The 25,493-nt window shown below is 43.3% G+C and overlaps 1 protein-coding gene across 4 annotated transcripts in view; it reads left to right on the forward strand.

Annotated features, from left to right (window-relative positions):
• si:zfos-943e10.1 (GRAM domain-containing protein 2B) overlaps nt 1-25,493 on the forward strand; it is a 58,981-nt gene that overhangs the window by 27,858 nt on the left and 5,630 nt on the right. For 2 of the 4 annotated variants that reach the window (XM_055658548.1, XM_055658549.1), the window contains exons 2-9: nt 17,330-17,473; nt 18,575-18,650; nt 19,761-19,830; nt 20,797-20,897; nt 22,743-22,841; nt 24,230-24,301; nt 24,563-24,634; nt 24,913-25,003. In XM_055658548.1, coding sequence (XP_055514523.1) covers nt 17,330-17,473; nt 18,575-18,650; nt 19,761-19,830; nt 20,797-20,897; nt 22,743-22,841; nt 24,230-24,301; nt 24,563-24,634; nt 24,913-25,003 — 725 coding nt within the window. Of the gene's footprint in view, nt 1-12,316; nt 12,526-17,326; nt 17,474-18,574; nt 18,651-19,760; nt 19,831-20,796; nt 20,898-22,742; nt 22,842-24,229; nt 24,302-24,562; nt 24,635-24,912; nt 25,004-25,493 lie in introns of those variants that run through there. The other 2 variants (XM_055658545.1, XM_055658546.1) reach the window with 2 other exon arrangements.

A 25,493-nucleotide genomic window follows, 5' to 3' on the forward strand; every position in this document is an offset into this window, starting at 1 on the left:
CGATCCCCGCACACTGACACTATCACACACACACACACACACACACACACACACACACACACACACACACACACTAGGGGCAATTTACAATTTCACCATGCCAATTAACCTACAAACCTGTACGTCCTTGGAGTGTGGGAGGAAACTGTAGTGCCCAGTGAAAACCCACGCAGGGCACGGGAAGAATGTACAAACTCCGTACAGACGGCACCCGTGGTCAGGATCGAACCTGGCTCTCGGGCGCTGTAAAGCAGCGACTCTACCACTGCGCCACCATGCTGGTTTGTGTTCAAATTTAGCCATAGCAGCTGCAGGGTTGTACATTTTAGTTAATTACAGTTTAAAAAAAATTGTATAATAGCATTTTAACATTTTATTTTCAGGAGTGTCTATATCCTGGTTGTTTTACCTGCTCTGGAAATTCAACACGGGCACCGCTGAGGGAGAGTTGCATTGTCCAATTAGGGATACGGAGGGGAGGGGGGGGGTAGTGGTAGTGATTTCATTCCACCAATACGCCTCTACTTGAAGCATTGTCATGAAACCTGGAGCAAGAGCAACCTGCATTGGGTATATCGAGCAGCACAGTACAGGAACAGGCCTGGAAAAGGGTCTCGAACCGAAACGTTACCTATCCTTTTTCTCCAGAGATGCTGCCGAAATGCTGTGTTACTCCAGCTCTTTACGTCAATCTTGGGTATGAACCAGCATTCGCTGTTCTTTGTTTCTACAGGAACGGGCCCTTCAGCCCACATAGTCTGTGCCAAACATGATGCTATGTTGAACTAATCCCCTCTGCCTGCATGTGATCCATTTCCTGCATATCCATGTTCCTATTTAAAAAGGCTCTTAAATACCTCATATCTACCTCCACCACCCCGTCCTGATCCCAGGAGTGAGTAGGTTAACCTCTGATGAGCGTTTGTCTGCACTGGGCCTGCACTTGCAGGAGTCTAGAAGAATGAGGGGGGACCTAACTTTTCCCCCCTCACCTTAAAGCTATGCTCTCTACTCTTTGACACCTAAACTGTTAGGAAAAAGTTTTGGCTCTCTATCCTATCTATCTTCTTATCATTTGATATACTTCTATCGAGTCTTCTCGATGTTCTAGAATTAAAAAAAAAAAACTGTGATCTGGCATTCCCAATGCAAGGTTGGACTGCAGATTAATGTGGATTAAATGTTTTATTCCTCTTCCTTGGGTGACATTTGATTCGAGTCTTTTGCTTTTATCATTTTTACACCACTTGACTCTTCTGATGAGGTTCTTGTTTGGGATGATTCCATGGGCATGGTGCATCTTATGGATATGGGCCTAGACAATGAGTGAAAATCTGAGGCATGTTTACAATGCGATTACACAGTCCAGCCCATCCACAGGAACACAAGAAAATAGCATGTATACTGTAGGTTGCCTGGCCCGTCAAATCTCTTTAGAGATACAGCGCAGCGCAGAAAGAAGCCCTTCGGCCCACCAAATACGCGCTGACCAATGATCACCCCGTACATTAACACTATCCTACACACAAGGCACAATTTACAGAAGCCAATTAGCCTACAAACCTGTATATCTTTCGAGTGTGGGAGGAAAGTAGAGAACCCAGAGAAAACCCACAGGGTCAGAAGGAGAACGTACAGACTCTGCCATCCATGACCGATCACTACTGGCCTTGTCTCTTCTTCAGCAGCAGATCTCCATATCTCTTACTCCCTCGATCTGACTCCATCTGAAATATTTCCAATGAGCTAGCCTCCCAGCGCCTCTTGTATGGCAAAGTCTATAAAACCACTGCCCTCTTGAATGAAATGCCCATGCACCTGTTTGAAGGGAACTGGCCATTTAAAATGAGATGGGATCACTGAAGTTTATATTTGACTTGGTGATCGAGTTGGACATCGAGTCTGAAATTTGTGCAAGAAATTTAGATGGGAAGGTTCCCTTTGTATTTTATTCCAGAATTTTAATCCCATGAAATTTTACTATTTTTCTTCTGTCTGTTTCTTCATTGAAGCTAGTCACTTAATGTTGATCATCTTTGGCAATCCGGACCTAATGTTTATGTATGGTGATATTTTAATTGCCTAAATGGAGAGCAGAGAAGCTCTCTACTTAGATTTGAGATGTAGCATCGAACCAAGCCCTTTTGCCCACTGAGTCAATGCTGACCATTGATCAGTCTGAAGAAGAGTCTCGACCCCAAAACGTCACCCATTCCTTCTCTCCAGAGATGCTGCCTGTTCCGCTGAGTTACTCCAGCATTTTGTGTCTATCTTCTGACCATTGATCATCTGTTCACACTCGTTCTGTTGTCCTACTTTCTTATCCACTCTCACCACAATAGGGGCAATTTGCAAAAAAAAAACATTAAGCTACAAACTTGCACGCCTTTGGGATATGGGAGGAAACGGAAGCACCGTTTAAAATGAGTGCAAAAACACGCCTCACCGGGGAATGTGCAAACTCCACATTGACATCCCCCAAAGTCGGGATCGAATCGGTCTCTGACGCAGTGAGGCAGCAGCTCTACCAGCTGTGCCACCATACCTCACTGCTTGGTAAAAGTCTGTTTTCTGAAATTGAGTTAAAGGCGTGTGTCTTTAGATTGATGTCGTGTGTCACAGAAACAAAAAGAGAATGGACGGAAATGTTTCCTGCTTGCCAGTAAACACATAAAATTAGTCTAGAATGTGTCCTTCTGGAAATGTTGCATTTGCCTGTTAAAGGACTATGTGCATGTGCCCTACCTTTCCCTCTGGGGAATTTGTTGAATTATTGCATCTAATGTATGGATGATGGAAACATGACACTGCAAATTTCTGCTTGCAGTTTTTTTCCTTTGTGTCTACAGGAACTAAGGTTATGCTTCATTTAATATCAAGGCACAGGATTGGAAAATAATGAATGAATGGAATTTGAAGCATTTGCTCTCACTCTTATTGGGGAAAATTGCAAGGATGATCCCAGGAATGAGTAGATTAAACTCTGATGAGTGTTTGTCAGCACTCGGCTGGCACTTGCTGGAGTTTAGAAGAATGAGGGGGGACCTAATTGAAACGTACAGATTGGTGAAAGGCTTGATAGAGTGGATATAGAGAGGATGTTTCCCCTTGTGGGCAAGTCTAGGACTAGAGGTCATAGCCTCAGAATTAAAGGACATTATTTTAGGAAGGAGATGAGGAGAAATTTATTTAGTCAGAGGGTGGTGAATCTATGGAATTCTTTGCTACAGAATGCTGTGGAGGCTGTCGGTAGATATTTTTAAGGCAGAGATAGATAGATTATTGATTAGTACAGGTGTCGGAGGTTATGGTAGAAGGCAGGAGAATGGGGTTAGGAAGGAGAGATAGATCAGCCATGATTGAACAGCAGAGTAGAAGATGGGCTGAATAGCCTAATTCTATTCCTGTTCCTGAGGAAAATTGTTTCTTTACATTTTAAATCTTGGGCCTCTTGCCACACCAAATGCTAGTAAGGTATAAATTAACTGTGTATTTTTAATTTGACCTTGGCCCCCCACACCCTCCCATTCTTTCCTTGCTCGTCCACTTGTATTGTGTGGAATTTATTAATGATCCCCATCCAAAACACTAAAAATATGGGGTCTCAACTAAATTCTAATGGTTAAAAAATGTTAAAATCATAAAACCTGTACATGCTGGGAATGTAAAATTGGGGGAAATGAAAAGCAAAAATGTTGGAAACACTCAGTAGGTCGGGCAGCTTCTGGGGAGAGGAAACCACATGTAACATGTTGGGTCAAAGAACCCTAATCAGAATTGGGAACCTAATGTGAAGGGTGTGGATGAGAAAGTGGGATAACAGAACTATTGCGAACGGGTGATCGATGTTTTCCATCTGAAGGTGAGTGTTTGTGTTCTGCTTGGTTTGTAGTTTACAAACTGGTGAGAGGTGCGGGGCTTCACTTGCCAATTCTCCATTTTTAATTTGACTGGTTCCATAGATTTTGGTTCTTTTTGATCTATCTCTGGAAGGATTTTTGGTATTTGTGATTTTGGTCATTGTTTTGTTTTGTAATAGAATTAAAAATGTTTGGAAAGAAATGGCCAGGAAGGATTTAGAAGCACATGGGCCAAATGCAGGGAAATGGGGGTGGTCCAGAATGTGAACTTGGTCAGTATAGAGAAGTTTGATTAAAAGATTCAGCATGAAAATGGTCCCTTCTGCCCAGTGAGTCCATGCTGCCCTTCAATCACTGTTCACACTAGTTCTATGTCATTCAACACATTAGGGGCAAATTAGAGACCAACAAACCCACATATCATTAGGATGTGGGAGGAAGCCAGCGCACATGTTGGAAAGTTCACACAGCATCCGAAGTCGGGATAATAATAATACATTTTATTTGTATAGTGCTCTTCAAGGACTCAAAGTCGCTTTACATGGTGAGTCGAGAACAAAACAAAATAGAGCAGTAAGACAGAGATGCAAAGGGGAGGGTGACATGGGACTAAGGGTATGCAGAGGTGAAGAGATGGGTCTTGAGGCGGGACTGGAAGATGGTGAGGGACTGGATCTCTGGTGCTAATGTAGCAGAAGCTCTACCACTTTGCTGTCCATACTGCCCAAGTTGGGTCTAAGGGCCCGTTTCCATGTTTTATATCTCAATGGCTCTATAGTGAATACGTATACAACTTTTAACTTTAGGAAGATTCAACAGCATTCTGAAGCAAAAACAGAAAATGCAATAGGAAACTCAAGCCAGAAGGATCCCAGATATGAAAATGATATCTTTCTCTTTCCACAGATGCTGCCTGACATGCTGAATGTTTTCCATGCATTTTCCGTTTTTATTTCAGAATGCTCTCTGGTCCTTCGAGCTTGTACCATTACTCAGTAAAGTTCTGGGCAACTTGTATCTAAACTCAATTCACCCATCGTTACTTGACCTCGATGCTCTTTATTGACAAAGATCCATTGGATGATCATAGATTTCAAGTGAACCAATAATTGCTGCTGCCTCAAAGTGCCAGAGAGAGCTGGGTTCGATCCTCACCTCGGGTGCTGTCTAGTGGAGTTTGCACATTCTGCTTGCACTGCAAGTTTCCTCCCAAATCTCAAAGATGTGTGTGTTTGTAGGTTAATTGGCCAGTGTAAATTGTCCCTAGTATGAAGGCAGTGGATGAGTGGGTAAATGGCATAACAGAACTAGTGTGTGAACAGGTGATCGATGGTCAGCATGGCTAAAGAGCCTGATACCATGCTGTATCTCTTTTTAAAATTCAATCTTCAAGGACAAAGTTTGCTTGGGATTACATGTACTTTTGCACATCTGCATTGTTTCTTTAAGGTGTCTTGCAATCATGACGGGCACTGCAGAAAAACAAACTCGTGCCTTATCTCGTGACAAATTTTACTGCCTGTCATGAAGTCTGATGTCCCTGCCCTTGATGAAGCATGCAAGGACTAAAATTACTGTCATAACTTTGTGGTATTTCTGTGGGAAATATGATCCTTATTTTGAAAGATAGTTAACAAAAATGTACTTGGCATAACTCAATTTAAATGCTGTCAACCCAATACCTTTAAGCAGCAGTCTATCTTTTTTTCTGTGCAATTCGATTGAAATATCTTGGTGCAAGACCAGCACGGGTCTGAAGAAGGGTTTCGAGTCCAAAACATCACCTATTCGCTTGCTCCAGAGATGCTGCCTGACCCGCTGTGTTACTCCAGCTTTTTATATCTGTGTCCCTCTGAGATACTCCAGCATTTTGTAGTATCACATTGCATGGAGATCAGCCATGATCATATTGAATGGCGGTGCAGGCTCGAAGGGCCGAATGGCCTACTCCTGCACCTATTTTCTATGTTTCTATGGAGATCTCGCCATCTTGCGGTTCTCCTCTGACCCCGCCATGAGCCATCTAAGTTCTTCCTCCATCCTGTCTGTTTTATTCCTAATTGATAGTTGCACCATTGTATCTTCAATTAACAAGGAGTCTGTGAGTTATGGACCTCAGACCTGTATATAAATTGCATTTTCTGTAAGTTGGAAATGAGCAACTTTTCCCTAAAATTATTATGTGAAATCCTTCGTCTTGACAGTTCCTGGAAACTGATTAGTGAAGCATAGACTGGGGAAGATCAGTATTGGTGGTAGGAGTGTTTAAGAAGGAACTGCAGATGCTGGAAAATCGAAGGTACACAAAAATGCTGGGGAAACTCAGCGGGTGCAGCAGTATCTATGGAGCGAAGGAAATAGGCAACGTTTCGGGCCGAAACCCTTTTTGCCTATTTCCTTCACTCCATGGATGCTGCTGCACCCGCTGAGTTTCTCCGGCATTTTTGTGTACCTTTGGTGGTAGGAGTTGCTACCAGAAAGGTTTAGGTTTTGTATGCTATCCAAACAGATTAGATGTACTATATACGAATACAATCAATCAAGTCAAACTGAAGATGGAGTCTTAGGTAAGATGCAGAGTGCAGTGGTTCTCTGCATTGAAGTGCATCAGTTCGTAAAGTTTGACAAATGATTAACATCCAAGGAATTGCAAATGCTGGAATCTTGAGCAAAACAAACTGTTGGAGGAACTCTGAGAGCCAGTCAACGTCTGTAGAAAGAATGTACAGGCGATGTTTGGTATCGGAACTGAAGAAGGGTCCTGACTCAAAACATCATCTATCCATTCCCTCCACAGATGCTGCCTGGTCTGCTGAGTTCCTCCAGTAGTTTGTGTTGTGACCATTGCCGACATGCTAATCAAAGTATACTATGAAAAGAATAGGAAAGCTTAAGAAAAGGAAATGTGCTCTAATGGGAGTGGTTTGGGGTTAGTAACCTTTGTCAGTCATACAGCGTGGGAGCAGGCCCGTTGGCCCAACTAGCCCACACACGACCAACATGTCCCATCTACACTAGTTCCACCTTCCTGCGTTTGGCCCATGTACCTCTAAACCTGTCCTATCCGTGGACCTGTCTAAATGGTTCTTAAACGATGGGATAGTCCCTGCCTCAACTACCTCCTCTGGCAGCTCGTTCCATTCACCCACCACCCTTTCGGTTAGATCTTTCCTAAAGGAGAGTTTGGAGAAGCCATTGTCTCTTTCCATGGATGATCTCTGCATTTTTTCCTGAAGAGATCAGAGTACAAAACCTGAGAACCGAATATAGGATTATTCTACGTAAGATCTTCCATAACATGAGGACACCCATATTATAATCCAGTTCAGTGTTTGGATTATCACAAAAACATTAACAGTGGGAAAATAAAATGTCCCAAATTTGTCCAACATCAGCTACCTCTTTGTATTCAGCTTTCAGTTTATCATCTTCTACAGATTTGTACTAAGATTGCACACGACTTTCCAATTGGGCTAGTTAGATTAAAATGACCACTCTTAAGGGGTTGGACAGGCTAGATGCAGGAAGATTGTTCCCAGTGTTGGGGAAGTCCAGGACAAGGGGTCACAGGATAAGGGGGAAATCCTTTAAAACCGAGATGAGGAGAACTTTTTTCACACAGAGTGGTGAATCTCTGGAACTCTCTGCCACAGAGGGTAGTTGAGACCAGTTCATTGGCTATATTTAAGAGGGTTAGATGTGGCCCTTGTGGCCAAGGGGATCAGAGGGTATGGAGAGAAGGCAGGTACGGGATACTGAGTTGGATGATCAGCCATGATCATATTGAATGGCGGTGCAGGCTCGAAGGGCCGAATGGCTTACTCCTGCACCTAATTTCTATGTTTCTATAACTAAAACTTAATTCACTATTGGAATGGAGTCAGCAGTGTAGCAACATGTTTTTGTTGTGGCAGAAGCAGCAAATTACCAGGAGAAGGAGGGAGGTGGTGGTAGTTTTGGCCTCAATGCCTTTGGGGGGGAAAAAGTGAAAAGCTGCCACCATTGGGCATGGAGGAAGTAGGAGATGTTATAACCATATAACCATATAACAATTACAGCACGGAAACAGGCCATCTCGGCCCTACAAGTCCATGCCGAACAAATTTTTTTTCCCCTTAGTCCCACCTGCCTGCACTCGTACCATAACCCTCCATTCCCTTCTCATCCATATGCCTATCCAATTTATTTTTAAATGATACCAATTAACCTGCCTCCACCACTTCCCCTGGGAGCTCATTCCACACCACCACCACTCTCTGTGTAAAGATGTTCCCCCTCGTATTACCCCTAAACTTCTGTCCCTTAATTCTGAAGTCATGTCCTCTTGTTTGAATCTTCCCTATTCTCAAAGGGAAAAGCTTGTCCACATCAACTCTGTCTATCCCTCTCATCATTTTAAAGACCTCTATCAGGTCCCCCCTTAACCTTCTGCGCTCCAGAGAACAAAGACCTAACTTATTCAACCTTATTCAACATCAGCCATGTTATTGCTCTCTCCCCATAACTTTTTGATGCCTTTGGTCTATATTTAAACCCTGCACCCACTCCTGCCTTCCTGGCAATGGGTACTAAATGGATCAAAGCCACTGAGACTTGATCAGTAAACATTGCAATAAAAGTTTACAATATCTAATAAACAATTATTAGCTCGCAGGTGCAGGAGTATAGCTACGGGATTTCAGCTATGGGGTGCGTTTAGACAGTTGGATTGTTTTCTCTGGAACTTCAGAGGTTGAAGGGAGAATTGATCGAGGTATATAAATTTACGAGAGGCATAGATAGGGTGGATAGGGTAAACTGATGGGGCAATACTTATATTTTGTAGGGAGAAGGCATGTTTCAACCCCCCCCCCCCCCCCCCCCCCCCCCCGTGGAAATATTCAACACTAGAGGGCACAGCTATAAGGTGAGACGAAGACATTTTAATGGAGATATGCGGGGCCAGTTTATTTTAATTTTTTTACAGAGTGGTGGGGGCCTGGAACGCATTGCCAGGGGTGGTGATGGAGGCAGATACAATAGTGGTATTCAAGTGGCTTTTGGATAGGTACATGGACATGTAGGTAGAGTGCACAATATATATCTGATACAGTCTTTTATACTTCATATCAAACAAATGTTGGTTGGTGAAAATTGCTCATTGATACCACTTTGCCTTGTGCAGTGAAATGCATCTTAGAACAACAGATCAATTTAACCATGGCCAGGTTCTCAATGGAGAATTGCCAAGTCAACAGATTTCAAGGTGCAGTGGGAACCTCGAACGTTGCCACCCACTATTGTAGGTCACTTTGTATTGAAGCCCGGTTGACCCCAAGAAGAAGAAAGCATAAATATTCAAGATAGCCTGGTTCAATCTTCCACTCCTTGTATTGCTGAAGATTAAAGGAGTTTCTACCAAAGGCGGGCAAGATGATTAAAAGGGTTTTTAATAGGGTTGATAGAAATGAATTCCTACTTTAAAAAAAAAATGAACAAGGGGATATAAAAATGCAATGAATGCTCTTTTCAACTATGAACACTCTGAAGAACCTCACTATAAAGAACCTCAGTCAAGTACAGTTTATTGGTTACACAGAAAAGCTGGAGAAACTCAGCGGGTGCAGCAGCATCTATGGAGCGAAGGAAATAGGCAACGTTTCGGGCCGAAACCCTTCTTCAGACTGATCAGGGGTGGGGGTGGGTGGGGACAAGAAAGGGAAAAGGAGGAGTAGCCGGAAGGCTGGAGGGTGGGAGGAGACAGCAGGGGAGCTGAGGAAGGGGAGGAGACAGCAAGGACTAACAGAATTGGGAGAAGTCGATGTTCATGCCCCCGGGATGCAGACTCCCCAAACGGAATATGAGGTGCTGTTCCTCCAATTTCCGGTGCTGCTCGCTGTGGCCATGGAGGAGACCCAGGACAGAGAGGTCGGAGATGGAGTGGGAGGGGGAGTTGAAGTGCTGAGCCACCGGGAGGTCAGCTTGGTTATTGCGGACCGAGCGGGAGGTGTTCGGCGAAACGATCGCCCAACCTCCGCTTGGTCTCACCGATATAGATCTGCTGACATCTAGAGCAGCGGACGCAATAGATGAGGTTGGAAGAGATGCAGGTAAACCTCTGTCGCACCTGGAACGATTGCTTGGGTCCCTGAAAGGAGTTGAGGGGGGAGGTAAAGGGACAAGTGTTGCATCTGCTGCGGCCGCAAGGGAAAGTGCCCGGGGAGGGGGTGGACCGAGAGGGAAGGGAAGAATTGACAAGGGAGGTTTACCTGCATCTCTTCCAACCTCATCTATTGCGTCCGCTGCTCTAGATGTCAGCAGATCTATATCGGTGAGACCAAGCGGAGGTTGGGCGATCGTTTCGCCGAACACCTCCGCTCGGTCCGCAATAACCAAGCTGACCTCCCGGTGGCTCAGCACTTCAACTCCCCCTCCCACTCCATCTCCGACCTCTCTGTCCTGGGTCTCCTCCATGGCCACAGCGAGCAGCACCGGAAATTGGAGGAACAGCACCTCATATTCCGTTTGGGGAGTCTGCATCCCAGGGGCATGAACATCGACTTCTCCCAATTCTGTTAGTCCTTGCTGTCTCCTCCCCTTCCTCAGCTCCCCTGCTGTCTCCTCCCACCCTCCAGCCTTCCGGCTACTCCTCCTTTTCCCTTTCTTGTCCCCACCCACCCCCACCCCTGATCAGTCTGAAGAAGGGTTTCGGCCCGAAACGTTGCCTATTTCCTTCGCTCCATAGATGCTGCTGCACCCGCTGAGTTTCTCCAGCTTTTCTGTGTAACCTTCGATTCTCCAGCATCTGCAGTTCCCTCTTTAACACCAAGTACAGTTTATTGTTGGGTGAACAAGGGCAGTGGTATGGGTACCGTGAAAAGATTGCTTACTGCAGCTTCATGACTATGTAAACTCTGACATTGAGTGATGCGTGGATTATAGACGATAGTGAAAGGAAAAAGACAGTGCAAACCAAAGAGATTAGTGCACAGAAACACAATTAGAAGATCGTGATGGTGTTCCATTACTGAGGTAGGAGTATTGTTGGGTATCACCAGTAGGTTATTGGTAGGATGTGCCACTTGGGATCTCTCCAGATTCATGTTTTTATCACTTTGATGATGATGATGATGATGATGATGATGATGATGGTTGAAGGTAGACAAAAGTGCTGGAGAAACTCAGCGGGTGCAGCAGCATCTATGGAGCAAAGGAAATGGGCAATGTTTCGGGCCGAAACCCTTCTTCAGACTGATGCAGACTGAGGAGGCCCAGGACAGAAAGGTCGGATTCGGAATGGGAGGGGGAGCTGAAGTGCTGAGCCACATGGAGATCAGGTTGGTTAATTCAGATCGAGTGGAGGTGTTTGGCGAAACGATCGCCAAGCCTACGCTTGGTCTCACCGATGTAGATCAACTGACATCTAGAGCAGCGGATGCAATAGATGAGGTTGGAGGAGATGCAGGTGAACCTCTGTCGCACCTGGAACGATTGCTTGGGTCCTTGAATGGAGTCGAGGGGGGAGGTAAAGCGACAAGTGTAGCATCTCCTGCGTTTTCAAGGGTAAGTGCCCGGGGAGGGGCTGGTGCGGGTGGGAAGGGAAGAATTGGCCAGGGCGTTACGGAGGGAGCAGTCTTTGCGGAAAGCAAACGAGGGTAGATGGGAAGATGTGGCAAGTGGTGGGGTGACGTTGGAGGTGGCGAAAGGGGTGATGATGATTGAGGAAAACTGATGGGGCAATACTTATGTTTTGGAGGGAGAAGGCATGTTTCAAACCCCCCCCCCCCCCCCCCCCCCCCCCCCCCCACCCAGATGTGAACTAAGGGGGAGGTAATAGCGTTGAGCTGCAATTTATATTGAGGTGTTAATCAGGAACAGGCCCATTGGCCCCCATGTCTGTGCTGAACATGATGTTTCAGAAACATGATCTTTCAATGCTGTACCATTATATATTCTATGATACAGGATATCTGAAACCAAATTTTAAAAAAATGGTGCAACACTCAGTAGATCGGGAGGGATCAGTGGAAAGAGAAAGAAAGTTAATGCTTTGACTTAAAGGCCCTTTGTTAGTTTTAACCTGTTTTCAGTTTCCAGTTTAAAAAAAAATAATCCAGTTTTAGTACATACTGCGTTTTCACTAAGAATATTTTCAAGTGCAATTCTACGCTCCCATCCTCAAAATTAAAAAAATTGGTGGAGAATTTGACACGAGGCCTGAAATTACTTTGTATTAAGACGTATTTTCTTTTATAATCATCATAAGGAAGTTTTTTTTTTTCATAATTTAAAAAATGAAATGTTTGCTGCCTTCTGGATTGGAATGCAAAACAAATTCCATGAGTTAGCCTCGAGTCTGGTAGCCTCGCACACCGTTCAACAAGAATTTACTGCATATTATTTCAAAGAGAATCCTGTCTGGCCAGTTTTCAGGTTGGAAGGAGAGTATAGTTTGGCTCTAACCTGATTGGGCTGACGTAAAGCAAATCGATGTTGCACAATTTGAGGCAGGAACTTACTTTTAAGCTCACTTCACTGACGGATTGATAGAACTCAATTCACTCTTCCTACCCTGATCAAAAGCATTCTGAACGACTTTGGCAGCTATGCTAAAGGATAGTTTCCCTTCAGCGGGCAAGTACATCAAGTTAATTGGGAAGAAAGTTCACCTCCCAGAGCTTCTGAGGTAAGACCCGTTTGTTTATAAAATAATTTTCAGATGTGTTGTTTGCAAAAGTGATATTGTGAGTTGTGGCTCCATCAATGTTTACCACCAAAGATTTAACAGAATTGTAACTCTTTTCTCTTATAATGTAAGCAAGTCTTTATCTCTTGTTGCTTATGTGAAAGAGAAAACTGCATTGCAATGAAATGTGTTACAAATTGAAAGTTAAATGGTTTATGCAAAAATATATATTTTTGGTAAAACTTGATGAAATCAGATTATTTACCTGGTATGTGTGCCTTCCAAATTATTTTAACCTTATTTTACCTAAATTATTACCTACCAAGAAAGTGGTTACTGTGTAAGATCTACTGTTAGTTTTTATACAGGCACAATTGGTCTTGCACCAAAGATAAATGATAGGAAAACAAACTATCTAGAATCAGTAATCACTCAGTCGCAGGTTTGCGCGTTGCATTCACATATTGCGCAAAAATATATGATAATTGCAGTCTGGTTAGTGCATTCATAATTTACATTCCTGTCATCTGGTGCTACATTTCAAGGGTGGCACGGTGGCGCAGCGGTAGAGTTGCTGCCTTACTGCGCCGGAGACCCGGGTTCGATCCCGACTTTGGGTGCTGTCTGTCTGTACAGAGTTTGTACATTCTCCCCGTAACCACGTGGGTTTTCTCCTAGATCTTTGGTTTAGTCCCACACTGCAAAGACATACAGGCGTGTAGGTTAATTTGCACGGTGTATGTATACATTTTCCTAGTGTGTGTAGGATAGCCTTAATGTGGGGGTGATCGCTGGTCAGCACGGATTCAGTGGGTCGAAGGGCCTGTTTCCACGCTGTATCTCTAAACAAAACCCGCCCCCATTGCCTTTTTTTCTTTAGCCCCGTCTTCTCTTTGTCCCACCTGAATGGACAACCGTTTCTCCCGCTATCCTGCCCCATCTGTCATCCCCTTCCACCAAAATCCTTTCCTCTGGCCTCACTTCATGCCTGTCCTCTCCTTATCTCACAGCGTTTTGACTTTTTTTTTCATTTCTGGTCTTTGTCTCCCCATCGGCCAATTAACTCCCTCTCGTCTGCATCTACCCATCACTTGGGTCAGGCAGCATCCCTGGAGAACATGGGTCGGTGACGTTTTGGGTTGGGACCCTTCTTCAGACTTTGAAGAAATTCTCCTTTCCTTGACAGGAGTGCACTGATGCCCTCTCTCCCTCCTCACCCACCATGATTCATTCTGTGCTCCTGCTCAATGGAGTCTGAAGAAGGGTCCTGTCACAAAACGTCACCTATCCATGCTCTCCAGGAATGCTGCCTGACCTGCTGAGTTACTCCACCACTTTGTGCCTATCGCTTGGCTGGCTTTAGCCCGCCCGTAACACTACCAGCTTTCTCCCCCTATAATAATGTGATTACAGTGCTAGACCTACTGTTAGTTTTTGACCTATAATTGCACTGACACAAGGAGAGGCAGAAGGGATTTTTAGGATTTGTATTGGTGATCATTGATCTGCAATCACATGTTGCTTTCACAGATTACATTACAATTCCAACTCTCTACCAGTTTTTGCCCCTCTTCTGTGATCCGTGGGAAGAAGGGTCCGGACCCGACATGTCACCGATCCATGCCCTCCAGACATGCTGCCTGGCCTGCTGAGTTACTCCAGCATTTTGTCTTTATTTGTAAACAGGCTTTTGCATTCGTTGAAACGGGGTGGACCACGTGAAGGTTGCAATCTCCTACCCCTTGCTGGAGCTTTGTATACAGCATAGGAAGGAAAGACTGACTACGCTGTGATTGTTCCACATGGCAACTGCTTCCAGAGCTTTAAAGTAGAATAGTGCACATGGTAGCAATGAATCGTGTTCGATTTGTTCGCTCGTGGGTCACATGGCGTATAGCCCGCTGTTGGCTTCTGTCATCGTTCAACATGTTGACTGAATTAGTCGCCCGACACGTCACAGAGCGCATCGTGTCGTCGTTTCCGCGGATCACCATGGGGAGGCTTCTGTCATGATCCCCATGTTAGATGAGCATATTATTCCACATGCAGAAGTCTGTCAGAAGTAGACTGATTATTTTGCATGTTGATTTTAATGCCACTATTTTAAAGTTCAGCATTTCAAGTAATGCCGTCTAAGAGCGCCAGAGACCCGGGATCGATCCTGACCTCGGCTGCTGTCTGTGTGAAGTTTGCACATTCTCCCTGTGACAGCATGGATTTTCTCCTTCATCCCAAAGATGTGTAGGGTTTGTAGGTTAATTGACCCCTGTAACATTACCCCTGGTGTAAATACAAAAGTGGAATAACATAGAACTGGTGATCAGTGGTTGGTATGGAATCTGAGGGCCGAAAGGCCTGTTTCCATGCCGTATCTGTATAACACTTGGCTACAGTCGGTGAGGTGTGCATTTTCAAGAGATCTATAATCGGCGGCAGCCACAGATACAAACCTCCAAATCTGGGTAGTGGTTAGGGAGACCTGGGCAATGAACTGCTACTTCCAGGCTGGAGCCGATGACATTTGCTACATCTCGAGGTTTTGTTTATTTGGTGCAGGAGATCATTCAAAAACAGAAGAACATGATTCTCTCTTGGGAAAGACTAGGAGGGAGTGGGAGAAAAGAGCTTGTATAATTTGCCATGGTTGCAGAACTACTTCACACTGCAGGGTGCCATTGACTGCACACGCACTGCCTCTAACGTGGTGTGCCAACTGTGCCACCATTTGGGCCAACTCCTCATATGTGTACATGCTATACAGTTATAAAAATGTGGAAATTTAGTTCAATTATTTCCTAACATATTGGTGGAACTTTGGCTTTAAACTCTGCATTGCTGTCACCTCAGTGAATGGAGAAAGGGAAAGACTTGCAGTGATCCAATTTGACTATTGCTTGGTAAAGTGTTTCGGATAATTGCTTGGTAAAGTGTGCCGGATAACACAGTAAATGCTGCTGGTGTGGAGTTTGAGCACTTCATCAGTAATGTATCAATTGATCAAGCGTTGCTTAAGAATCGCACCATGCTCCCAACCAGCCTTGCACTCATCGACCTCCCTTTTCCCCCAATCCCCCTCAAATGTGGTTCCAGATTTCAACATAGATTCTGGTCAAGCCGTTGAGTGTGTTCTTCCGTTCGGACGGCGGAGCTCCGATCATCCCGGCGAGAAGGCCTGAACATCAGGCCGTCGTATCAACGACTGCGGAGGGCTCAAAGGCCCCGACCGCGGGTGAACAATGAGGAAGATGACTGAACTTTATTGCCTTCCCTCACAGTGGGGAAACGTTGATTTTGCTGTGTGGGGATGTTCATGTTAAATCCTATCGTGTTCTTTTTATTCATATGGCTGTATGGTAACTCAAATCTCACTGCACCAATTAGTGCTTGTGACCATACATGTAACTTGAACTTGAACTTGGAGCTATAAAAATACAAAGGGTGGAAATCTGAAACAAATATAAACTACTTGAAGAACTTGCATGTCATGCTACATCTGTGTGTGAGGGGGTTGTTGTCACCACGCCATCATCAGAACGACTCTTTCCTAGCATTTTCTGTATTCCTATCTTCCAGCCCATTTGGAGTGAAGCAATTTCTGTTTAAACATTGTCTTTCACAGTTTTTGACATCTGACTTTGTAACCCATTGCATACTTTGACAACTTTCCTTCATTATAATTGTTGAAAAAATTGTTTGGTTATTTTGTGCAGAATATATTAGGACAAAGGTTGATTCATCGAGTCGTACATACAGTGTGGGAAAAAGACTCTTTAGCCCAACTTGCCAATGCCGACTGACATGTCCCATCTACTCTAGTCCCACCTGCCTGCATCTGGCTCTTATACCTCTAAACCTGTCCTATCCATTCCTTCACCATTTTAAAAAAAAATAATAATAATTAATTAAAGCTACAATTTTTGTCTGAGCTTTAGTGCTATTTCCCTGGTGATTAGTGGAATCCCAAACAACATCATAGATATACCTCTGCCTTGAGGACTACAACGATTTAAGGTAGCTCACCGGTACTTTCTCGAGGGCAATTAGGAATGGCAATTAAATGCTGGTTCCTCCTGCGAAGTCCACATCCCTTAAATGAATAAAATAAAAGAATGCGATTGATTTTCACATTCAGGCAGTAGAACAAGGGCGGCACAGCTGGTAGAGCTGCTGCCTCACAGTGCCAAAGACCCAGGTTCAGTCCTGACCTCGGATGCTGTCTGTACGGAGTTTGAATGTTCTAGTGTTGATGGCCAGCATGTAGTCGATGGGCCGATTTCCTTACTGTATATTTCAATCTATTAAAGCAACTGAACTGTGAATTCTGTTGCACAGGCCAACTGCGGTTTTCACTTCTCAATTTGCTTTCAGCAAAATGTCTGCTATGTAGCTGGTCAGGAAAAAACTGGACTTGTAATTAAATTATCTTCAAATTAGCAATTATTGTCATTATTCAATAAACACTGTTCATGATTTTAATTGTTCCCTGAGATTTCTGGACAAATAAATCTTAATTATGAGCCATTCAGGCATGGTTATTTGTAGCATCCTTGGATTTAAGCTACAGTATGATGTTCTAAATATCTTGTTTTTTGAGGTCTGTCAGCATGCCACCTCTCAGTGACTTTGAAAAGGATCAACGGACCAACAAAACTCCGAATGACAATGCTATTGTACCATTCTGTATCTAATTACATGAATGAGTTTTTTTTTTTCCAAACCAGCAATGAACTGTGATGTTAGTCATTCTCTGCTGATGGCGGTTTAGGATTTATTAACGTTAAGGTCTTCTTTTATTTTGGAGCAGTTGCCCCAATGAGATTGGGATGATGCCTGAAAAACAGAAGAAGAGTAAAAAGAAAGTACAAATGCTGATGACAGCATCCAGCTTGGAAAATGATTCCATGCTGCCTGAGATTGAGCAAAGAAATAAAATACAGCCATTGATGAGGTATGCTTTATGAACTTTTATAAGAAGTGCAAGACTATACCATGTTGCATTTAAGTTTTTAATGCTCTAAGTTGTGTAACATTAAGGATCTTTGTGGTGTCACTTCATTTCTCTTTTCTACAACAATCTGATTGGAGCTGAAGCAAAGTATTTTGGCAAAAACACTGCCTGCACACTTATCTCCACAGAAGCTGCCTGACCCGTTGAGTTCCTCCAGCACTTTGTTTTTGGCTGGAGCCGAATTTGTGAATTGACTTGCAAATCACTATAAATTCGGCAAACCCAATGGAAAAATATTATCGGCAATGCTCAATGAAGCCAATACGTTGAAGGACACTAGAATCTAAAAATAATGCTTTAAAATCCCATTTGAAAAGCTTTACAGGGATGTGAGGAAAAAGTGTGAGTGTGGTCAACTTTTGAAGTAATGTGCCTTTTCCAGCTATTAATGTCTAATGAAGGAAGGTTGGATAACCAACATCCATTGAAGTTTAGAGTGTGAGGGGATATGAATGAACCATAAGATTCTGATAGGGCTTGGGGCTCTGCCCTGGGGGTGGAGTTGGATACATTGGAGGTGGTCTTGGAGGTCCGAGCATCCTGGACAATACAGCTCACCCCCTCCATGGCACACTGGTCAACTTGAGGAGCACCTTCAGCAACAGATTGGTTCTAGCAAACTGCCATGGTTGTATTTGCGTTTTAGGGAATCCTGTGTTACTCTAAATGTTCAGTTCCATTGTGCAAGTTAAGCTGAAGCCACAGTAAAGTTTTGCACACTTTCCATTGTCTAATCACCAAGGATGCCTAGGTCGGAGAACTAAGATTGTGTTTTCCAACCTCCGTTTCCACCTCTGCATTTTTACCTTTCTTTCCTCTCATGCCAGCAACCAGTCTGAAGACTGGTCTCGACCCAAAACGTCACCTATCCATGTTCTCCAGGGATGCTGCCTGACCCGCTGAGTCACTCGAGCATTATGTATCCTTCCTCGGTTTCCAATCTGCTGTTTTTCTAAGTGTAGCTCAATGTGTACACATTGAATTTGGCTAAACCAGAAAAGAAGACTGGTTGTTAATGAGATAAATTGGTGTTTTATTCAGGTCACAAGCCTTTGATTTATCTGATGTGAAAAATGATGAGCCAAGCATTGGAAGAAAACTATCCTCCTCTACCTCTGTAAGGAATTAATTCATATTAATCATGTTCTATTTTGCAAATTGGAAATTATTCTAAACCAACTGAATCCGACATGTTCCAAATGCACAATAAAGAAAATGGTAAATACTCAACAATACAATATGATTTATTATTCATAGTCAAAAATAGGCAAGTGAGATACCCAAATGAAATTACTTCTGTTGAACGATTACATTAAAGAAATCAAACCCTCTTAATGTCATATGACTGATTTTCCAGGCGGTGTGCTGCTGGCAATTATTGCCCTCCCTTAGAAATGGCACAACATGCAGGAGTAACTCAGCGGGTCAGGCAACATCCTCAGAGAACATGGATAGATGATGTTTTGAGTTGGGATTCTTCTTCAGGCTGATTCTTTGCGGAGAGCTGTGCCCTGAGGTTCTTCAGTCTGAACAAGCATCCCGACCAGAAACGTCACCTATCCATGTTCTCCAGAGATGTTGCTTTAACCACTGCATTATTCCAGCATTCTGTGTATTCCCTTGATAAACCAGCATCTGCAGTTCCTTGTCTCTACATTGCCTTCCTTAATTGCTTTTGAGAAGGTAAGCCACCTTGAAGCACAACAATCCTTCTGAAGGAGGAATTCCCCTATTGGTGTTGGATAGGAAATTCCAGGAGGTGGATTTAGTAATCATGAAGGATTGGCAATGTACTTCCAAATCAGGATGGTATGTACCTTGGCGTGGAATCTGCAGTTGGTATTCTTGTGTACTTGCTGCCTTTGTCCTCCAAGGTTGAAGGTTTGGAAGAAGCTGTCAATGTACAAAGTTACCAAATTAGGTGATATTTTGGATCATCACCTATTTATGTTGCCTGATGCTGAGTTACTCCAGTACTTTGTATCTTTTTTTTTATTGTCACCAGCATCTGGAGTTCTTTGTTTCTACTACCAAATTGATTTGTCTATATTTTTTTCTGGGGGAGCTATGACTTGTTTCTGCTTGTATATTTATTAAAGATGCACACCTGGATGGTGTTTTATTCTCAAATCAAAAATACTAAGTCTAGCAATTGTGGGACAATTTAACAAAAAACCTTTCTTGATCCAGCTAAAATTATCTTTTCATAAATTTATGTTTTTTTTAGGTTATCAAGTCCAATGCCACATTCCACAAGCAGTTCAAAGATCTTCCTGAAACCGAGAAGGTGATTGACAGTAAGTTTCTATATAGAGGATGAATCTGGCTAGTGTTTCCACACTGATTTGGCAATTTATATCTTCGCTTATCAAAGTCAAAGTATCCATTATTGTCTTTCAGACCTTTCAGTCTGAACGAAATGTTGTTGCCTTGCAGTCATACATATAATAAAATAACAAAACACACAATAAACACAAATTTAACATCCACCACAGTAAGTTCACCAGACACCACCTCATTGTGTTGGAAGGCAAAAGTCTTAAAGTCTTTGTCTCTTCCCTCCTTGCTCTCCCTCTGTGCTGAGGCGATCCAGGCTTCCGATGTTGTGACCCCACCGGGTGATGGTAAGTAAGTCCCGCGGCTCAACCGCGAACCGGTCGGTTCAAACTCCACGGCCCGGGGTGGTCGAAGCTGCCGCCCTCCAGTCCAGCGGACGAAGCTGTTGTTGCGGGAGCTCCGGAAAAACAGGTCACCCACCTGTGACCTGCGAGCTCCCGACGATGTTGTCCACTGGCCCGCGGCCAATCCTCCGAAGTCGGGCCGCCACCGTCTCAGCCCCGAGTTGGGCCACTGCCGAAAATCGGAACGCTGCCTCAGCCCCGAAGTCGGCCAGCCTCGCGCTGGCAAGTCCTGGCTGGCTCTGCCTCTGGAGCCTCCAGGTCGGTCCCAGTTGGAGGCCGCCAGCTCCGCCATTAGGCTTCAGCGCAGACGGAGACAGAGACGGGGGATACGACAAGAAGATTCAAGAAGAGACTAAACAACTTTCCCACACCCACACACACCCACACACTAATAACTCAAATTAACTAACTAAAGCAGGACAAGAAAACAACAAAAAAAGAAAACAGACTGACTGCAGGCGAGCCGCAGCTGCTGAGGCAGCACCGCCACTTCCGACTTCTTTCTGAAGGAGGAAAAATAATTTCCCTCCAGAACTATTTGCCAGAGAATGGACTCTAAACACTGGTCTCATTTCCTCATAGGTTTCCGATGTGCTTTGCATAAGGAGGTCCCGTACCATGGCAAGATGTTTATCACGGAAAATTATGTCTGTTTCTACAGCAGCATTTTGAAGGAAACCAAGGTATGTTCGTTTTTATACGCCTGGTTTCATTCCGCAGTTGCTTGAAATAAAATATCCACAATAATCCCAGGGGCCGTGATAGAGATGGATACGATAGTAGCATTTAAGAGGATTTTGGACAGGTTCGTGGATATTCAGGGAATGGAGGGAAATGGATCACATGAAATAGGAGGACATTAATTTAACTTGCCATCACGTTGGGCATGGACATTTTGGGCCGAAGGGCCTTTTCCTGTGCTGCACTGTTCTAATTTCTGAACATTCAAAATGCTATCCTTTTGTGGAATCAAACAAATTCAGATTGTTATATATTGTCATATACAGCAGGATGTAACAAAATTCCTCATTAGCATGAAGCTGGGGGTAGACGGTATGTGGTAATTTTTTAACAATAAATGGGATGGAAGGACTGTCATTTGCTGAGAGAATGGAGCGGCTGGGCTTTTAAACTCTGGAGCTTAGAAGGATGAGAGGCGTTCTTATATAAAAGATTATAAAGGGTTAGGGCACACTAGAGGCAGGAAACGTGTTGGAGTCCAGAACCAGGGGTCACAGTTTAAGAATAAGGGGTAAGCCATTTAGAACCGAGTTGCGGAAACACTTTTTCACAGAGAGTTGTGAGTCTGGAATTCTCTGCCTCGGAGGGCGGTGGCGGCCGGTTCTCTGGATACTTTCAAGAGAGCTAGATAGGGCTCTTAAAGATAGCGGAGTCAGGGGATATGGGGAGAAGGCAGGAACGGAGTACTGATTGGGGATGATCATCCATGATCACATTGAATGGTGGTGCTGGCTCTAAGGGCCGAATGGCCTACTCCTGCGCTTATTGTCTATTGTCTATATTGTCCACTATAAGAAATTAGAGCAGAATTAGGCCATTTGGCCTATTGAGTTCTCTCCATCCATTCGATCACAGCTGTTCTATTTTTCCCCTCTCAACCCCATTCCCCTGCCTTTTCTCCATATGCTTTTTGACACCCTTGCTAATCAAGAACCTATCAATCTCCACTTTAAAAATACTCAAAGTCTTCGCCTCCACATCGCCTGTGGGAATGAATTACACAGCTTCACCTGGCTAAAGAAGATCATCCTCTTCTCCATTTTAACTGCACATCCTTTTCTTTTGAGGCTGTGCCCTCTGGTTCTAGACTCCTCCTTTATTGGGAACATCCTTTCCATATCCATTCTATCTAAGCTTTTCATTGTTTGGTAGGTTTCAATGAGATCTCTCCTCATTTGAGTGCAGGGGCCAAAGCCACAAAACGCTCCTCATGCGTTTAATCCAATGATCACTGGGATCATTCTTGTAAACTTCCTCTGGACTCTCTCCAACGCCAGCACATCCTTCTTCAGATATGGGGCCTAAAACTGAAGCAAGTGGAAATTACTACTGAATTAGTATGTGCTTAGTTATTTTAAATGTTCGAACTTAAAAGACCACTGAGGTGTGATTTCTGAAATAAAAATATATTTTTAATTTTCTTATTATTTCAGGGCAGCATCTGTAGGAAAAAAAGAGTGTGTAATGTTTCAGGTCCTAAAACATTAGTTGTACGTCTTTATACTGATGTTGCCTGACCTGCTGAGGGCTTCCAGCATGTCCCATTCTTGTCAAATAAACGCTACTGTCTGCTTCTTTTGTCACTCCTTCAGAGGATGGATGATGTATAGTGGATCAGATCAAGATAGGACCTTCAGCCCACTATGTCCGCACATGCATTGACATTCATTCACACTAATCCTATTTCAACCCCTTTTCTCTTCTTGATAATCAATCAATCAATAATCAATATCAATGAAGGAGCAGAAGGAGGATCATCTAACTTTTTCATTTGTCTTTTTATTCAGCTTGTTGTTCCGGTCACTGAAGTGGTTGTGTTAAAGAAGCAGAACATAGCCCTCCTTGTCCCCAATGCCCTGTGTATCAAGACATCAGAAGGAGAAAAGGCAAGATTTGAATAGATTTTTTTGTGACTGAAATTGTTTTGAGGATGATAGTGTGTTTGACCATGATTAATCAGCAGGCAGCTGAATTCCCTCTATTTAGTTTTTCTCTTCTTAAGGCCTGTATCCTGATAAAGCAAATCTTCTATTGTTTTCAATCTGTCTTCACCTGTTCCTGGGATACCCTGTTTATTCAATGCTCTGCCCAGGGCAGGAAGGCTCTGCAGAGAGTGGTGCGTTCGGCCGAACGCACTATGGGAACTACACTCGCCCCTCTGCAGAAGCTATACATCAGAAGGTGTAGATCCAGAGCCAGCAACATTATGGGGGACCCCTACCACCCCAGCAACGGACTGTTCCAGCTGCTACGGTCAAGCATATGCCTCCGCTGTCATGCCGTGAAAACAGAGAGGATGAGACGGAGTTTCTTCCCACAGGTCATCAGGGCTGTAAACTCTTATCTCACCAGGGACTAATTTACTGTACTAATTTACTGTTGTGTCTTTTTTAAATTGTTGGTGGTTTTTTCTAACATGTAAATACTGATTCTGTTCTATTCTGAACTGTCATTTTTGCACAATCACAGGCATTGCTACTTTCATTTCATTGCACATGTTGTATGTGTATGTGACAAATAGACTTGACTTGACTTGCAGCCCAGAAACAGTCTTGCCCACTTGTTAAAACTGTTGGTGTTAATCATTAACCTGACCAGCCAACTATGTCTGCACAAATAAATCCCTTTTATATTCAAGCCATATTCTTATCAACTCTTTTCTCTCTTCTCATCGCTCATTTTCCCCCAGAACCTCCCAGATTCTACCGCTCATTTACAGTAGTATATGAACTGCTTGACTGCTTGGCTTTAGGATGTGGGAGGAGAGTCGGAGTAACCGAGGGTAAAAAAAAAAATCCACGCACATAGCACCCAATTCAACCCGGGTCTCTGTAACACAGCGCCAGAGAACAGTGTTCAATCCTGTCCGATATTTTAGCGTCACTCACCTCTCCTTGATATTGGCTGTAAGTCTGCTGTGCTAATAGGGTCAATGCATGGCTTTGACGTTCCCAAATGCTCAGAGATACTGGCAATACAGGAGCACCTTATGAGGCTGCTACTGGTTTAAATTGACGTTAGCTTTGGAAATGTGCTGGGATGACAAGGGATATTGGGGTACAAGGTATCTCCCATCCCCTTTAGTGAGGTTTAAAGACAAGTGATTGAAAGTGCTCTTGTATAGTAATATGTCCGAAGACTTAATTGTGTGGCTTCATATTAAGATGATTACTGAGGGATTTATATTTTGAATGGTTTTGTTTAAATCCTATTTAAAATTTGGGAATGCAGCAATTATTTACAGAAAATTAATTTTGTCGACTTCTTTTTTCAGCATTTGTTTGCATCACTAAGATCAAGAGACTTGACTTTTAAAATCCTGAAGACTGTTTGTTCTCATCTGCAGGTACATTTTCAGTCACCACTATTATAAATAAAAAAATCAAAATTTAGTGTTGGAGAACAGTGGTATGAGATTAAACACAGTGCATGCGTTTGCATCATAACACAGATGTCATGTGCCAAAGGACTTGTTCCTGTGCTGTACCATTTTATATTCTATGAGTACTCCACTGCGAACTATTGTCTTTGAATTTGATATATTTGAATTTGATATATTTGCACTTGAATTTTATATATTTATGTTAATAATTACCTATCTTTTCAGAATGGAAGTCCCTTAAATACGCCTCAGAATTCTCCTGAAAACAGCTTTGAGGCAGAGTGTAAATTATTATTGGTAAGAACGACAACTATTTATTGAAACGTGTTATAGGGAACATTGGACTTGTGATGTGAAATTAATGCATGATGTAAAATACCTGTGCTGATAGAGCTTTGTAGTCTTGCAACTGTTATTCAAGATTGGACAAAACCTAATTTAACATTCAAATTGAATAATGGATCAAATTGTATAATGGATCAAATTATGTAATGGATCAAATTAAATAATGTATTCCAATTAATTGTTGATGACCATAGTAACAAAACATTTTTTTTTCCCCCCCCCCATAAAAGGAACCGGGCCAATCCAACATTGAAGAGAAAAGCCAAGATCTAGACACTGTTGACAGCACTCAAGATTCTCTACAATCAATATCAAGGACAGGTTAGCAGCACTAAAATATTTGTAACATGGGGAGCGAACCATTTTTTTAAATGAAATGGGTTTTGTGAAGTACCTTGGCTCAGAGAATATCTAAAGCACGATTACCTTCAGGACTTGGCAACTATAAACAGCTTTTCTGTCCTATAATACTTTACTGCAATAATATTTTGTGTATTATAGACATATCTTTGTGGTGTATTTGGCCACAACAGACATTCTGGTTTGGATGTTCTAAAGATGTCCATGGTCAGCTCTGTTTTCCTCCTCTGCGCACCTGTATGTAATACGGACATGGGCTGATATATGGCATGTTACATTGCCTGGTGCTTCTGTGGCACAGATGGCCATTCCCAATGAGACAGTCTAACATTGTCATTAGCGAGCTTCCTGCTATCAAAATTCTGGGCTTACCAAGCTTAACTGTCCGGCTCCATAAATGCTTTGGCCACGTGAGTAGGTCAAGGCTGGGTATCTTATAACCCCATCACCT

The sequence above is a fragment of the Leucoraja erinacea genome, chromosome 29, assembly GCF_028641065.1.
Source record: "Leucoraja erinacea ecotype New England chromosome 29, Leri_hhj_1, whole genome shotgun sequence".
Taxonomy (NCBI): Eukaryota; Metazoa; Chordata; class Chondrichthyes; order Rajiformes; family Rajidae; genus Leucoraja; species Leucoraja erinaceus.